The sequence below is a fragment of the Bison bison genome, unplaced genomic scaffold, assembly GCF_000754665.1.
Source record: "Bison bison bison isolate TAMUID 2011002044 unplaced genomic scaffold, Bison_UMD1.0 scf7180017864474, whole genome shotgun sequence".
NCBI lineage: Eukaryota > Metazoa > Chordata > Mammalia > Artiodactyla > Bovidae > Bison > Bison bison.
This window is the reverse complement of record NW_011495035.1, coordinates 186,587-202,021: the sequence shown is the minus strand read 5'-3', so window position 1 is coordinate 202,021 and position 15,435 is coordinate 186,587. Positions and strand designations below refer to the sequence as shown.

General features: G+C 42.4%; 1 protein-coding gene across 1 annotated transcript in view; it reads right to left on the bottom strand.

Moving 5' to 3' along the window:
* Positions 1–14,266, bottom strand: part of ARL6IP5 (ADP-ribosylation factor-like 6 interacting protein 5) — a 22,153-nt gene extending 7,887 nt beyond the window's left edge. Inside the window, exon 1 of the mRNA XM_010861982.1 lies at positions 13,632–14,266. Coding sequence (XP_010860284.1) covers positions 13,632–13,807 — 176 coding nt within the window. The 5' untranslated portion in view covers positions 13,808–14,266. The remainder of the gene's footprint in view (positions 1–13,631) is intronic.
* Between the last annotated feature and the right edge of the window lie 1,169 nt (positions 14,267–15,435).

The following is a 15,435-nucleotide window of genomic DNA, read 5'->3' as shown; positions in this document are numbered from 1 at the left end:
TGGAGAATCCAATGGACAGAGGAGCCTGGTGGGTTACAGTCCATGAGGTCACAAAGAGTCAGACACAGCTGAAGCAACTTAACACATGCATATGTATTCTACTCAGTAAGAAGATAAATGACAATATCAATATGACAGATAAATGTCATAGTTAAAAATTCTAGTGGAATCACTAACAGTTGTAAAAAGGCTTAGAATCCCATCACAGAACCCTGTAGCTGACTCTTCAAAGAGGAATAAGTGCAATCCCATTACACGGATGAATAAGCTGAGACCCAGGGCAGTGAATAAACATATTTAGAGGCATCCAGGAGTAGGAAAAACAGTGCCAGTTGACACAATTCATAATATAACCCATTGTGTGTTGTTAACCAGCTCCAGGGATTTCCCCCCTCAACCTTTTAGAACCCTTTTCTTCTAGTTTGGGGTAAGCAACTAAAGGTCATTCTAGGAAATCCCTCAACATTCTCATTTGTCTCTAAAGGAAGGTAGTTATGAGCGGGTGTGGACGCAGGTCCTAAACTTACCAACGTGACTCAGTTAACTATGGCTGTAGTTTCAACACAAGTTGCTAAAAGAAAAATAAAACTCTTGGCCAACTGCAGAATTTTAGATCTAGCATGGATCTTGAAAACACATCTCATTCTACACAGAAAGCATTAGTTGCTCGGTCATGTCCGACTCTTTGCAACCTCATGGACTGTAGCCTCTGTCCATGGAATTTTCTACACAGAATTAAGGTAAGAAACAGGTAAGTTAATAAATTTGTCCTGAGGCTCCCAACTGCAGTGCTGGTGATAAAAGTTTATTCAGAGATCTTCAGATTGACTCAAAGTGCACATTTGTTAATGCCTGCCACGCTGTAATGCCAACAAGAACCAAAGAGGCAGTGAAATATTTTCTGAGCAACAGAAGCAGCTTTGCACTGCGTTCCAATTTTCTAACCCCCAAAAAGCTATTTTTGTAGTTTGGTTCCTGAGGAAGCCTGACTCACTAAGAAAGCGGGGGAACCATTTACTCACAGTGCACTTCTCTAAATTGGTGATATTTTTCTGAGGTTCTGAAACAACCAGAGGAGTCACTGCAAATATGAATCCACCCATCCATTTTCTTGCTTCCTAGTACTCTTAGGATAAAAACAGGATTCTTTCCACACTCTACATGGCCCTGCAGGCTCGGCCCCTGCCTGCCTCTGCAGCCAGGGCCACTGCGTACCGTTGCGTAGCTGGTATCTGGGACAAGGGTGCTGAGCTGAGGTGGGAAACAGGAGCCTGAAATTCAGGCCACGCTTCACCTGCCAAACCTGTGCTTTACCTTACACTGCCTCCGCAGGAGGAACAGACCATTTCAGTCATCAGTATGAGGGATGCCTAGGGGCCATAGCATCTCTGCCTGTCAGCTTTCTCACACCACTGCCTCCTGATTTTCCGCACCATCCACTGGGGTTTCTGTCTGTCTCTAGAGCCCACTCAACCCCTGGTCAATCCCAAGCCTAAGCACAAACCATTCTTTCTGCCCGATTCCTATCTCCTTCAAATCTCAGCTTAATCAGCTTTTCCCTAGTCTTTTGAACACATCCTAGCACCATCTGCCTCTTCTTCACAACCCCTAAGGTGATACATAACTGTGTGTGCTCAGTCACTTCAGTCATGTCCGACTCTTTGTGACCCTGTGGACTGTAGCCTGCCAGGCACTCTCTCCACAGGATTCTCCAGGACAGAATACTGGAGTGAGCTGCCATAAATTCAGTGGTGATTTGATACTTATTTGAATGAGTATCTTATGAATGTCTCTGTCTCCCACTAGAGATTAAGCACTATGAGGGCAGGGACCGTGATATTTTCTCCCCAGCACTTGACATGACACTTGGCACAGAGCAGGAATTTGATAAATGTTTGTTGAAAGAAAGAAAAAAAAAAGTAGCACATTTTCCTATTATTTAAAGTAAGCTCAGCAACTTTGTATCGTCATGAAATAAGTGACGTGAGATTTATCTTGAACAAATTGCTCTTATTCCTCACTGTACACTAAACATTACTGTAAATATAGTCCCTGCTTTTGTACCTTCACAGAGCTGTGATGAAAGGAACAAATGAAAAACTAGAAGTAGGAAAAACTCCTATGTGATATAAGAAAAGATCAGATGAGATCACAGGACCCTTGGGCTTGCTGCAAGGAAGACTCTTTTCTAAGTTCTGTCTCTAGTGCTGGCTGGGGGCCAGGAGGAGGGCAGGTAGGACAGAGGGAGATCCATCCTCCTATAGACCTGCCTACGTAGGCCCCCTTGCTCTCGGATTCCACAGATAACCCCAACCATCTTCTGTGGTTACTTCCCACAGGGCTTTCTTCCTGGCAAGAACTATCTCTGATTATAAGGTATAAACGTATTAAACGCACAAATCAGTTTTGAGTAAACGTGATCAGTGTCTCCTGTATCTCTTGATCACAGGCAGTTAACATGGGCAGAGTTTGGTCTCTTTTGTCACAGAAAGGTCAAAGTAACCTAACCTTGAGATTCTCCTAATCGACTGAATCAGCCCACAAAATTTATTGCATACTCGCTGTGTACTGAATATTTGTTACACTGTGTGTATTGGTATCATCAAACTAAACACATCCTGATGATCCACTGTCTTGGCAACAATTGGCTTGTTAAAAGTATCCATTGTAAGATATACTTTGGGAACCTCTGGGTTTTCTTCTGTGTTTATCAAGCTCATTGCTTGTTTTATTTGTATTAAACAACAGCTTGAACCTAAGTTAGAAGCTATAAGTCTCACCTCCCACAGCCGTGAAGCTTCAAATAGTCACTATACAAGGGATTAGACTGCAGCAGATCCTTTTAAAAATATTTATTTATGTATCTGTGCCATGTGGCAGCATGCAAACTCTTAGTTGTAGCTTGTGGGATCCAGTTCCTCAACAGGGATCAAACCTGGGACCCCCACCTTGGGAGCACAGAACCCTAGCCACTGGATCACCAGGGAAGTCCCAGAAAATCCTTTTTAAACTTTTATTATGGCAAATTCTAAAGGTAAAGAGAATGGTGTAATGAACTTCATGTATACTGATCACTGCTTTCAACAATTAGGAACTCATGGTTAATCTCATAATAATGCTTTAGAACTCAAGTGGAAAGATATTTGTTTAAAAACTGTTCTTTCTGAATGCTTTTAGTTGAGGTAACTAAACTGTCACATGGCAAGTTCTTACAGCGCTGTGGAGAGAAGACAGTTGTTTGGACAAATGCTAATGAGTCTGGTGACACATAAACTCCCCTCCTACAAGCAAATCCTTCTCTATCTTCCACTAACCCTGGAGAAGGAAATGGCAACCCACTCCAGTATTCTTGCCTGGAGAATTTCACGGACAGAGGAGACTGGTGGGCTACAGTCTGTGGGGTCGCAAAGAGTAGGACACAAGAGACTAACACATTCACTTTCAACCCCCATTTCTGCATTCCTTTGTATTTCCTGGAGACAAGGAGGATTTCACTGATGGGATACAAGGGGGATTCATAGAAGCAGAAGCCAGAGCCTCAGTCTTCCACTTCGGATAGGCTTTCTGCCTTCCAAGTGTCTCCATTTTGTGAATGCTCCCTGGGAGAAAAGACCAGGAAATCCTATCTATTTATATGGGTAAATGTTCCCAGAACTGAAAGATAGCCTACAGGTTTTGCTTAAGATCACAGACACAAAAGTGTTTCCTGAAACAAGAAGCCAAGCTCACTACAAGAGACAGGATGTATGTTCTAAATATTCTGAAGCTGAGTCATTCATTTATCCAAATCAAAAATAAAAACGTCCAATGGCACTGCTCAATTTGGTAGATGTCCAGTTCACCTTTTAGAACTGCATTTCCTGTACAGAGCTCTCTGCCCCTAGTAAGCTGACTGAGAGCTTTTGCCCTCTTAGAAAGAGATAAAAAAAAAAAAGATCAAAAAATAAATAAATAAATAAATAAAAGAAAGAGATCAAAAAGAACCCCAAATCCATTTATTTATTTGCACATTTACCCAGAATCATTGTAAATCCTTACACAGGGAAAGGAGATAGAAACTACTAACACCAGTCTGGCAGCAGTAGGGGATTTTTTTTTTTAAGGGTATATGGGGAGGTGTTGAGAAAAACAAGGTTACATACGTAGTGTCAGAGAAGATGATCTAATGAATTCTTATTTGATGAGGAATTTTCAGATTAAAATTTTACTGAGTGTTGACAGACCTCTTCAAGTTCTACATTTAGAAGAAACACATGCCCTGCCAGGGAAAGACATGGGCCAGCATGCCAAGTGCAGTGCCTCAAGTGCAAATAAAAGCGTGTGGGAGGGCAGGAAGAGATGAGTTCTGGGAGGACTGGGGAAGGCTGGGTGGACTTGTACTCCCACGGGTATCATCGAGGCATCCACAGTATCTGGGATGTAGCAGGTGCTCAGTAAATATCTGTCCAACTGAGTAGAAGGCATCTGAGCTGCAAGTGAGCATGGTTCCACTTAATAATCCTTTCTCCATCCACATACTCAGTGCCTCTCCCACTTTTTGACACCTGTGAGTTTTGCGATTTGGAATCATTAATGTACAGGGGAGATCAGGTTAAGTCAGGTTGAAAACGATGTGTGTTTATATATGCGTATGTTTCTGTATGCTTGCTATACTCGTATAAAAATTGATTATTATGTTTTCAGCATCATCTTGGTGCCTCTCTTGACTCTAAAAGTTTTAAGGGCAGGAACCACAGCTGTCTAATTCTCCACTGTATCTCCTAGCATAATACCTGAGATATTGGTAAGGGATTCATTCTCTTAGTGGGATGAATAAAGGAAGCAACACAAGTGAGAGAAATGCAGAACTGGCTTTGAAGCTGAAAAATTTCAGGAAACATTTCCATTAAGTTCAGCATAAACAGATTGCAATTAATTCTATCTGCAAAGGTTTTAATACATTCCTCCCCATCCAAGGACTCTCTGATTCTCCTCTTCCTTTACCAACTAGAAACTTAAAAGGTATGAACAATCTGCCCATTTCTTAAAACCAGTTGTTGGTAGCTACCAGCCTACAACATATAATGAGACCACGCTCATTTTGAAAAAGATTACAGTTTAGTCTTTTCAGATAGATACCAGCCTTCCAAAAACTCCTTACCATCCCAAGCAACTGAAAGCAAAAAGTGGTAACTCTAGTTTCTGCCCAGTGGTAACACCTCCATAGACCATACAGGGATGAAGTACTTCAGCTAACAAAATATGAGCTGATTCACTCACCAGCTACATCATGTTGCCCTAAAAGAGAAGCACTAATGTACATCATTAAGAATAAAGGTGCCTTTCTGGCTGGAGACACAGCAGAGGCATGTACATATTCACAGAATCTGTGTGCGGTTAGTACTTCTGAGGCCACATCAGAAAATATGTGTTCTAATGGCAGGGAGTATTTGTGAGAGGGAGATAGGCATGATAATACAAATGTTGTGAGTCAGGCATGCTGTTGAATTTGGTTAATAAGGGGCTTTAGAATATATGCAATGGCTTAATGGACAAAGTATTTCAATTATACTAATAAACCAAGCTTCTATTAGCAGCTTTGGTTCAAATTAGCCTCGTGACCTTTACATCTATGAAAGCTGTGGGGTTTGATGGGATCAGTATTTTTTTTAGCTATCTTTCTTTTATTCTCTCTCTTTTTTTTTTTTAGTTTTTAAATTATGAGAATATGATAACATATACAGGAAACTTGGAAAATATAGAACAAAGTTATATATGGTCCCACTATATAAGTAGCTAAATTAAGATTTTTAATTGAAATTTTAATATCAAACTCTCAAGAGTGAATAGAATGAATATACAGAGAAGTAGAAGGATACACAAGACCTGAAAAGCACCATGAACCAATTCAACATAATTAAGATTTATATAATTTTCACACAATGTTAGGATACAAATTCTCTTCAAGTTCCCTTAGACTATAAACTAGGAGACACTGGAACATATCCAGGGATATAAAACAAGGTGCAAACATTTCATGGCCTAAAGGTACTGAAATTATATAGAGTCTATTCTCTTATCACAGTGGGATTATGTTAGAAATCAATATCAAAAGATGTTTTAAAAATAGTTCCGCAGCAGCACATATTTTCAAGTTCAATGTGACATTTACCAACAGAGATCTTTGACATGGCCATTGAAAGCCTCAAAGTTAGAAGGCTGAAAAAAACACAGAGGGTGATTGCAGAGAAGAAAGCATTTAAATGAGAAAGTAATATCAAAGATACTTTAAAACCTCCAAGTATTTAGAAATTAAATGTCCATTTTTAAATGATGGGTAAGAATTGATGCTTTTGAACTATGGTGTTGGAGAAGACTCTTGAGAGTCCCTTGGATTGCAAGGAGATCCAACCAGTCCAAGTATTTAGAAATTAAATGTCCATTTTTAAATGATGGGTAAGAATTGATGCTTTTGAACTATGGTGTTGGAGAAGACTCTTGAGAGTCCCTTGGATTGCAAGGAGATCCAACCAGTCCAAGTATTTAGAAATTAAATGTCCATTTTTAAATGATGGGTAAGAATTGATGCTTTTGAACTATGGTGTTGGAGAAGACTCTTGAGAGTCCCTTGGATTGCAAGGAGATCCAACCAGTCCAAGTATTTAGAAATTAAATGTCCATTTTTAAATGATGGGTAAGAATTGATGCTTTTGAACTATGGTGTTGGAGAAGACTCCTGAGAGTGCCTTGGATTGCAAGGAGATCCAACCAGTCCATCCTAAAGGAAATCAGTCCTGAATGTTCATTGGAAGGACTGATGCTGAAACTGAAGCTCCAATACTGTGGCCATCTGATGTGAAGAGCTGACTCATTTGAAAAGACCCTGATGCTGGGAAAGATTGAAGGCATGAGAAGGGGACAACAGAAGATGAGATGGTTGGATGGCATCACCAACTCGATGGACATGAGTTTGAGCAGGCTCCAAGAGACGGTGGGGGACAGGGAGGCCTGGCATGCTGCAGCCCACGGGGTCGCAAAGAGTTGGACATGACAGAGCGACTGAACTGAACTGAAATGATATCTAACAAGCCATAACAAGGAAAATTAGAACATATTTGTAATATAATAGGGATCAATACTTCTCAGTTTCAACTTAGGAGACATATCAGAATTACTTGGGGCATTGAAATAAAAAAAAACACAGATGCCTGAACCTAGCCAAGAACTATACACCAAGAATCTCCAAAGGTAACATCTGGGCTTATAGGTTGATTTATTTATATTTTCTTACTCTTTCCTTTAAACCAGATCAGATCAGTGTTTTTTTTTAATTGTAATGCACCTAGGACTCATCTAAGAGTTGTGTTAAAATATAGATTCTGACCCAATAGGTCTGGGATGGACCCTGAGATTCTGCATTTCTAACAGCCTCCTAGGGTAAAAAAAAAAAAATACTGCAGTTGCATGGTCCACAGTTTGGACAGATTTCTCTAGCAAATCTTTTGGCGTTCTTTTAAGCACATGGATGCCTGTCTACAACTAGACTGTATCATATACTTGGTACTTAAATTGCACATGCAATTAGGTTATGCCTTTGCTTTTCACTTTGAAAACAGAGAGAGACATCTATTGCTATAGTCAACAGAAAAAGAATATCCAGTGCTGAGATGTCTCCTGTGAAGGATGGAGAAGGTTAAGTCATGTCCTTTTCTATCTTAGACATTGTTTCTTTCTTGTTTTAAATGATGCAAAGTCATGTGCAACAGAACATGCATTCCTCAGCTTGTTATTCACGCTTCTGTAACTCATTTGATCTCTTCTGGAGCGATGCCTGCATTTCAAAAGGAAACTCAGCTCTTCAAGGAAGCAAAGTTTTCTAAGTAACAGAAGTTGCAATTACTAAAGGGTAACTATCAACCTAGAAGAGTGGGACGGGGAGGGAGATGAGAGGGATGTTCAAAAGGGAGGGAATATATGTATACCTATGGCTGATTCATGTTGAGGTTTGACAGAAAACAACAAAATTCTGTAAAGCAATTATCCTTCAATTAAAAAATAAATTTTTATAAATAAAAATAAAAATGAAAATTTCTACAGTAATCATCTAATACTTCTGCTCAAGAGAATACACAAGTTGGGAGACTTCTAAACATGTCTGTAATCTAGGATTTCATAGAATAATAGCAGTTAACATTTGAGTGTTATCATTTGCTAGGCCCTAGCATCCCAGGGACGGGGGGAGCCTGGTAGGCTGCTGTCTATGGGGTCGCACAGAGTTGGACATGACTGAAGCGACTTAGCAGCAGCAGCAGCAGTGTGTTTTATATTAATGAAGTCATTTGATTCCTATTCTATAGCAGAAAAACTCCAGGGCAAGTGGACTTTTGAACAGAAAGTGGATAAAAGTAAATGCCATAAGTCTATCAAAAAATAAGACTGAGTCTGTGGAACCAGTAGAGTCTTCTAGGCAAAGCAGAAAAAGAATGATCACATAACAAATACAATAAATTAAAGCTAATGATCAAAGCTGAATAAAGCTTAAAATCCAAGCCAAATCTAATGTTTGAAAAGTCAGGAGCCAGGACCTAATGTCAAACTGCTCTGTTCTGTCCTTGTGAAACTCTGTCTTTGTAATTTATTATAAAGCAACTTGCTTTCCAGGTGGCTCAGTGGTAAAGAATCTGCCTGCCAATGCAGGAGATATGGGTTTGACCCCTAGGTTACTGGGAAGATCCCCTGGAGAAGGAAATGGCAACCTACTCCAGTTTTCTTGCCTGGGAAAACCCATGGCCAGAGGAGCCTAGTGGGCTACAGCCCACGGGGTCACAAAGAGTTGGACATGACTGAGTGACTAAACAATAGCAACAAAGATAAAGCAACTTGCATTTAGTAAAGATGATGTTGAAGAATCATCATATTTTTCTTGGCAAGAGAGCAGTGGTTCTCAATTGGGGTGATTTGGATCCCAAGGGGACATTTGGCAATGTCTGGAGACATTTTTGATTGTCACAGCTGAAGGGGAAGGCACTTTTTTCTTTTATTGCAAATTACGTTTTATGAATAAAACAAGTACAAACTAATGTATCAATATGCACATAGCAGAGAGCAAAGATGGTGCTAAGCAACCTACAATACACAGGACAGTCCCCTACAACAAAGTATTCTACCGTCCAAATGTCAGTAGCACCCAGATGGAGAAACATTACAGAAGGGCATTTCACTGCATTTGCAAGGGCAATATGAAGTAATCAAGAGTCTGATTTTTAAACTTTGTAAAATTGAATTTTTACACCATAGCAATCCTAACCAATACGCAGTGAGCACTTTCAGCAACACCCCCCGTTAGTCTCACTCCAGGAGCATGTTGCTGTTATGTGCTGGCTGTTGCTGTGTGCTTCGAAATAATTTATTCCATTAAGTAGGTTAAAAGTTGCCCCCACCCTCATGTTGAAACCTTATGTTCATTTATTTATGCTTTTCACTCATCAGCTAAGCATCTGCTATATTCTTGGCCTCAGGGATCCAGAGAATAAAAATAATGTTAAGCACAACAACAAGAAAACCCGCCTCACAAACAAAACCCAGTCTCTGGCCTCAAGGTGTCAAGAGCACAGAGTGATGACAAGTGAACAGACAACCTAAAACTTGTGGGGTAAGTACCAGGCAAAATATAGACACAAAAGTGGGGAGGGAGGGAGAAGGGAGACTGTCTCCTCAAAGAGATGGTACCAAAACCGAGTCCTGTAGGAGAAGCAGGGGTAGGTGAGTAAGTTGGGGACTGGTGTTTGGGTCGATGGAGCTGCTGGGGTAATGACGGTGCCTGTGTTTCTCTGTTAGTCTATGATAACACTAACAGAGATAAAAATAATAATAAAACTCCAAAATAAATTTCTTGGAGCAAACAGTAGGGGCCAGACACTGTATTAAGAAACTTGCCTATATTAACTCAGATAATCCTCACAAAAGCCCCATAACACAGGTTCCGGGAATAGTCTCATTTTACAGCTGAGGAAACTGAGGCAAAGGGTGTTTCAAGTGACCTACCCAAGGTCACATGGCTAGTGACTGGTAGTTGGGATTCAAAATTGACTTAACCAGGCTGCTGCTGCTAAGTCGCTTCAGTCGTGTCCAACTCTGTGCGACCCCATAGACGGCAGCCCACCAGGCTTCCCCGTCCCTGGGATTCTCCAGGCAAGAACACTGGAGTGGGTTGCCATTTCCTTCTCCAATGCATTTAAGTGAAAAGAGCAAGTGAAGTCATTCAGTCGTGTCCGACTGTAGCGACCCCATGGACTGCAGCCTACCAGGCTCCTCCGTCCATGGGATTTTCCAGGCAAAAGTACTGGAGTGGGGTGCCATTGCCTTCTCCGACTTAACCAGGCACTAGTGCCTAAATTCTTAACTACTATTGTCTACTATGTGAAGAGACAGACGATATGGCAATTGCCCCCACCAGGTCTGCTAGCTAAGACTTAATTAGCTTAAGTAGGTCTATTCAGACTTAATCTGAAAGGCAGAACAGATTCCATATATGAATGGAAGTCATATGCCTGGGAAACCATGCTATTAGGATGAAGACCAAACTTTTCTAATCATGAATTACCAGGCCATGCCTGATCAGGCCCTCACTCACAGATCTGTCTCTATCTTAAGCCTCTGAATCTCCATCTCAGTCTGGGCAGCCCCTTCAGTCGTTTTGGAGCTAGATGATATCCACTTTGTTCGCCCCCTCCATTTCTGCAATGTTCAAGAGTAGCTTCACTCTTTCCTCACCCAGGCCAGTTTTCAACATAGGAACATTCAGAGTTGAGGCTGAAGCCCTCCAACAATGACCTGATGGCCTCTCCCATGCATCAGCGGGCAGCACCACTGAAGAAGACCCTTCAAACACAATCCTTTCCCCAGGAAACACCCCAGCCGTATCTTCACACACACACACTATACCAAGATGTGATGAGAAACCATCAGATACAGGTAAAGGATCCAGGTGAACAGCCTCCAGTACTGTTCTGACCCTCCCATCTACTGACGTCACAAAAGAGAAAATTTCTCTTTAGAATGAGAAACACATTCCGGAGTCAGCTAAGCTCCCTGACCCTGAAGATATTTGTTATTTTCCAGCTTTAAGACACTCTAACCTCATGACTCAGAGGAAGGTGGAATAGTAGATAAGAGCACAAGCCTGGGATTGTGACTTTGGGCTGGTCATGTAATCTCTCTGAGCCTCAGGTTTAGTAATAATATCTCATCTCATTGGGCTGCATTATGTGGCAAAGTATCTGGCACATGCAGCACTCAATAAATGTTAGCTTTTATTATAATTAAATTATGAAGAAAGAAATGAGCAATCTGGAAAGAACTATAGGCTGTGTGTTTGCAGATGCATAGAAAACAGTTGAAGATGTCACAAAAGATTTTACTGGGGTACAAAGGAAATCCCACACTTGACATACCATCTTCAAAACAACTGACTAGCCTATATCTTTTGTAAGTTTTTAAAGATAAGGATAATAAACAATGAAATAGCTACTTTGCACTTTGACTGCCAATCTACAGCTCCTGCTTGAAAAGGGAAATGGGAAGGGCCAACATCCCAAACTGCCTGAGTTAGTGGGCCAAGACTTCACAATGAAGGAGCTATATTTAGTCAGCGGCTGCCCCTGGCATTCATAGTGAAAAATGAATGCCATCAAGGTAGCAAGGCTACTGCAGCTTCTGTCCATCTGGGCAGTATATCTTTTTGAAAAGCAAGTTTTTTTGTTTTGTTTTCTGTACATTCGATTCGTCTGTGTCAAATCTTGCCCAATATCTAAGCCTTTGGGGGGGTACCTAAAAAAAACAACAACCCTAGCTAGATCATTAGATAAGATGCCTTTACAAGGGAAAAGAAAAAGAAAACAAAACAAGAGATGTAATCCTATTTACCTATGATTTTTTTAAAGACTTTTTTTTATTGCTCTGGGAAATACACATTAAGCATGAAGCTAGGGGAAGGGTTAGAAGGCAGCTGATCCAGGCCTGTCCCACTCCAACTAATTTTAACTTGGCAGAGTGTTCAGATCCCAGTGCCCTCCTCACACCAAGCTGTTCTGAGTTCCTTAAGCAACACATCATGAGGATCTGAGTAATTGTCTACAGAACCCCACCAACGAGAGTCCTTTTCTGCAAAGGGGCAAACAGCCTGAACCACAACCAGAAATTATGGACTCCTTTTCTCTCCCCTGAGCTGGGTATCAGGTCCTACAGCTTCTCAACAACTGTCGCATTCTCTTTGGCCAGGATTCATGTGTGATGGATCTTGGTGTGCCTGAGCTTGGTACAGAGAAGTGACTCAATAAATAAGCCAAAGAACAGTAAACCAACTTCAGGAACCACCCTATTCATCCTTCCCCACACCTTCCAAGTTTAGATTTTTCCTTTCTCCCAGGCCAGCTTTCTTTTTCCCTGTGTTCAAGTTCAAACAGAAATGTCAGCCACTTCTTTAATGACAAGTGAATTCCTTTATAAAGTCTGAGGGTGGCTTTTTCTTTAAAGATGCATAGGATCAGCAAGATGTAGAATAGCACCACCCCATCTTGCAAAACGGAGAAGGTAATGGCACCCCACTCCAGTACTCTTGCCTGGAAAATCCCATGGACGGAGGAGCCTGGTAGGCTGCAGTCCATGGGGTCGCTAGGAGTCGGACACGACTGAGCGACTTCACTTTCGCTTTTCACTTTCATGCATTGGAGAAGGAAACGGCAACCCACTCCAGTGTTCTTGCCTGGAGAATCCCAGGGACAGAGGAGCCTAGTGGGCTGCCGTCCATGGGGTCGCTAGGAGTTGGATACGACTGAAGTGACTTAGCATAGCATAGCATAGCATCTTGCAAAAATGACTGAAGCATTACTTAAAGGATGACCTACAAGAAAAAGTGGTTTCTAGAAGAGCAGGTGTTGGGTGAAATCGTATATAACACAGGACACTTAATTTTAAGACCGGGTGCGAAGATAAAGTGACCATCTCTGGCAAGTCCTGGAAGAAAAAAAAAGAGCAAAAGGGACGCCGTTTCTACACGGCAGACTTCGCCCCATACTGGGAGATGCGCCACCAGGCTACACCCACCCTTTTGCTCCCAAGCTCAGCTTTCTCGTACAATGTGGCAGGCGCTAGGCCGAGAAACCCATAAAGAGCATCGCTTCTCTGATGTCCTTTTTACACTAACACCCCAGAAGGCAAGTTCGGATCCACACCCCGGGGCCCCAAACCTTCCAGGACGGCGTCCGCCCCAGCCAGCTGCAGGGTAAGGTTACACCACTTTCCTCTTTCTTCTTATTTTTAAGAGACAGGGGAGCAACAAATAGCAACCACAGCAAAAGAGTAATCGGGAAGGAGGAAGAAAAAAAAAAAAAGTCATTTTTTTCTTGCTAGAGGTTGGCAATATTTCCGCACCCCCTAGGACTCCTTTCACGCTTCAGCCCGAAGCGCGGAAAAGAAAAAGGACCCCAGATTGCTGCGGCCTCGCCCTGCGAACAAGTTTCCACGGGTTTGCCCGCCTGCAGTTATCAGGGCAGGAGACCTGCGCGGAGAGCGTTTCCTCATCCCGGGATCTTGCACCCAGAGCCCCCTCCGTGCTGCCCGCGATCAGTGTCCGGGAGGGTAACCCCACTTACCCCACAACGGAAATCATCATGGCAGCCACCACTAGGTAGTTGGTCTGGTAATAGAGCAGGTTGCTCACCACACGGTTGTTCCATTTGGAAATGTCCCTGAAGTCCGGCCGGGCAAAGCGGTCAGAGCCTGGGAAGAAATCGTCCCAGGCGCGGAGAGGAGCGATATTCACGTCCATGTCTAGCGTCCCACCTTCTTGTTCTTTGCTTCTGGAATCTGACGGCGGCGGCGCGGCAAACGATCAGCTGAGCCGGGTTAAAGTTGACGAGAGGCTCTGCCTCGGTCGGCTCTACGGTTGGCGGACAGTGGAGTAAAAGAAATTGGGAGCGGACGGGCGTTTCTTCTCTTCTTTACCTCTTGATTGGTTAGCAGCAAGCGGTTGGTTACAGGAAAACAGCACCCCCCCGCCACCCTGCCCCGCCCGAAGCAGAGCAAAGTGGAGATGAACTGACAGAAAGAAACCAGCGGAAATCCTCTGGCTGAAGTGAGGTGGCAGAGCCTTCCCTGGCAGTCTGAATAAAAACAACCTTCTTTAAAATACCCCTTTTGAATGTCTAACCTAGGAATGTCGTCTGGACTTTAGGGGAAATTTTTGCAGCTGTTCAGATGCACCAATCTGAGTGAAAGGGAGTGGAAGGCAACTGTAGTGTTACTGAATGATGAGCTGGTTTTGAAAGTTAAGTCGTTACTAACCTTTGCACATCCAAATGCAATTCACATGTTTTCTGTTTCACTATGAGTCACCATAAGTGAAATCAGATTGGCAGAATGGAAAAGAAATACGTGTGTAGAGCGGAACGGCTGGTTTGCTTTTTCACTCCTCTTCTTTATTCTCCATCTTTGTTTGCTGTGGGCAAATTTATACACCTACTGTGCCGTTCTAATGAAGTGGGCAGTCAGGTCACTTCAACCCTGAGCTGAGCATGTTGTTCTGTTTGAAAGTAAACAGTGATCTGCAGTATACTGATTGTTCTGCTCTCCAGTATTTTCTGGGCAGAAACATGGATTCCACTCCACAAGTTTTTCTTACTTTTATCCTAATTTCTGTGCACAGCTCTAAAGGAGCATAGTATTTTAATAGATAATGTGGTAGCTTGGTATCCCAGCCCAAAGAACTGCCAAGAGATGTAATAGTTGTAAATTTCCTTCTAAGGGGTTCCAAAGAGTCATCTTTTTTCAGTTAAGGGAGTGGTTGATAAAGGAAACCTCCTGTTATCAAAATGCATGAGAATAAAGTATTTTGGTTAATAATAGATCATGTGATTTCTAAGATGCTAATGTCTAAGATAATGAAATCTATAAACCTGCAAGTGGTGCTGTTTTTAAAAATTGAATTCATTTTCCTTCAGTTCAGTTCAGTCCACTCGCTCAGTCGTGTCCGACTCTTTGCGACCCCATGAATCGCAGCACGCCAGGCCTCCCTGTCCATCACCAACTCCCAGAGATCACTCAGACTCACGTCCATCGAGTCAGTGATGCCATCCAGCCATCTCGTCCTCTGTCGTCCCCTTCTCCTCTTGCCCCCAATCCCTCCCAGCATCAGAGTCTTTTCCAATGAGTCAACTCTTCCAATGAGGTGGCCAAAGTACTGGAGTCTCAGCTTTAGCATCATTCCTTCCAAAGAAACCCCAGGGCTGATCTCCTTCACAATGGACTGGTTGGATCTCCTTGCAGTCCAAGGGACTCTCAAGAGTCTTCTCCAACACCACAGTTCAAAAGCATCAATTCTTCGGCGCTCAGCCTTCTTCACAGTCCAACTCTCACATCCATACATGACCACAGGAAAACCATAGCCTTGACTAGACG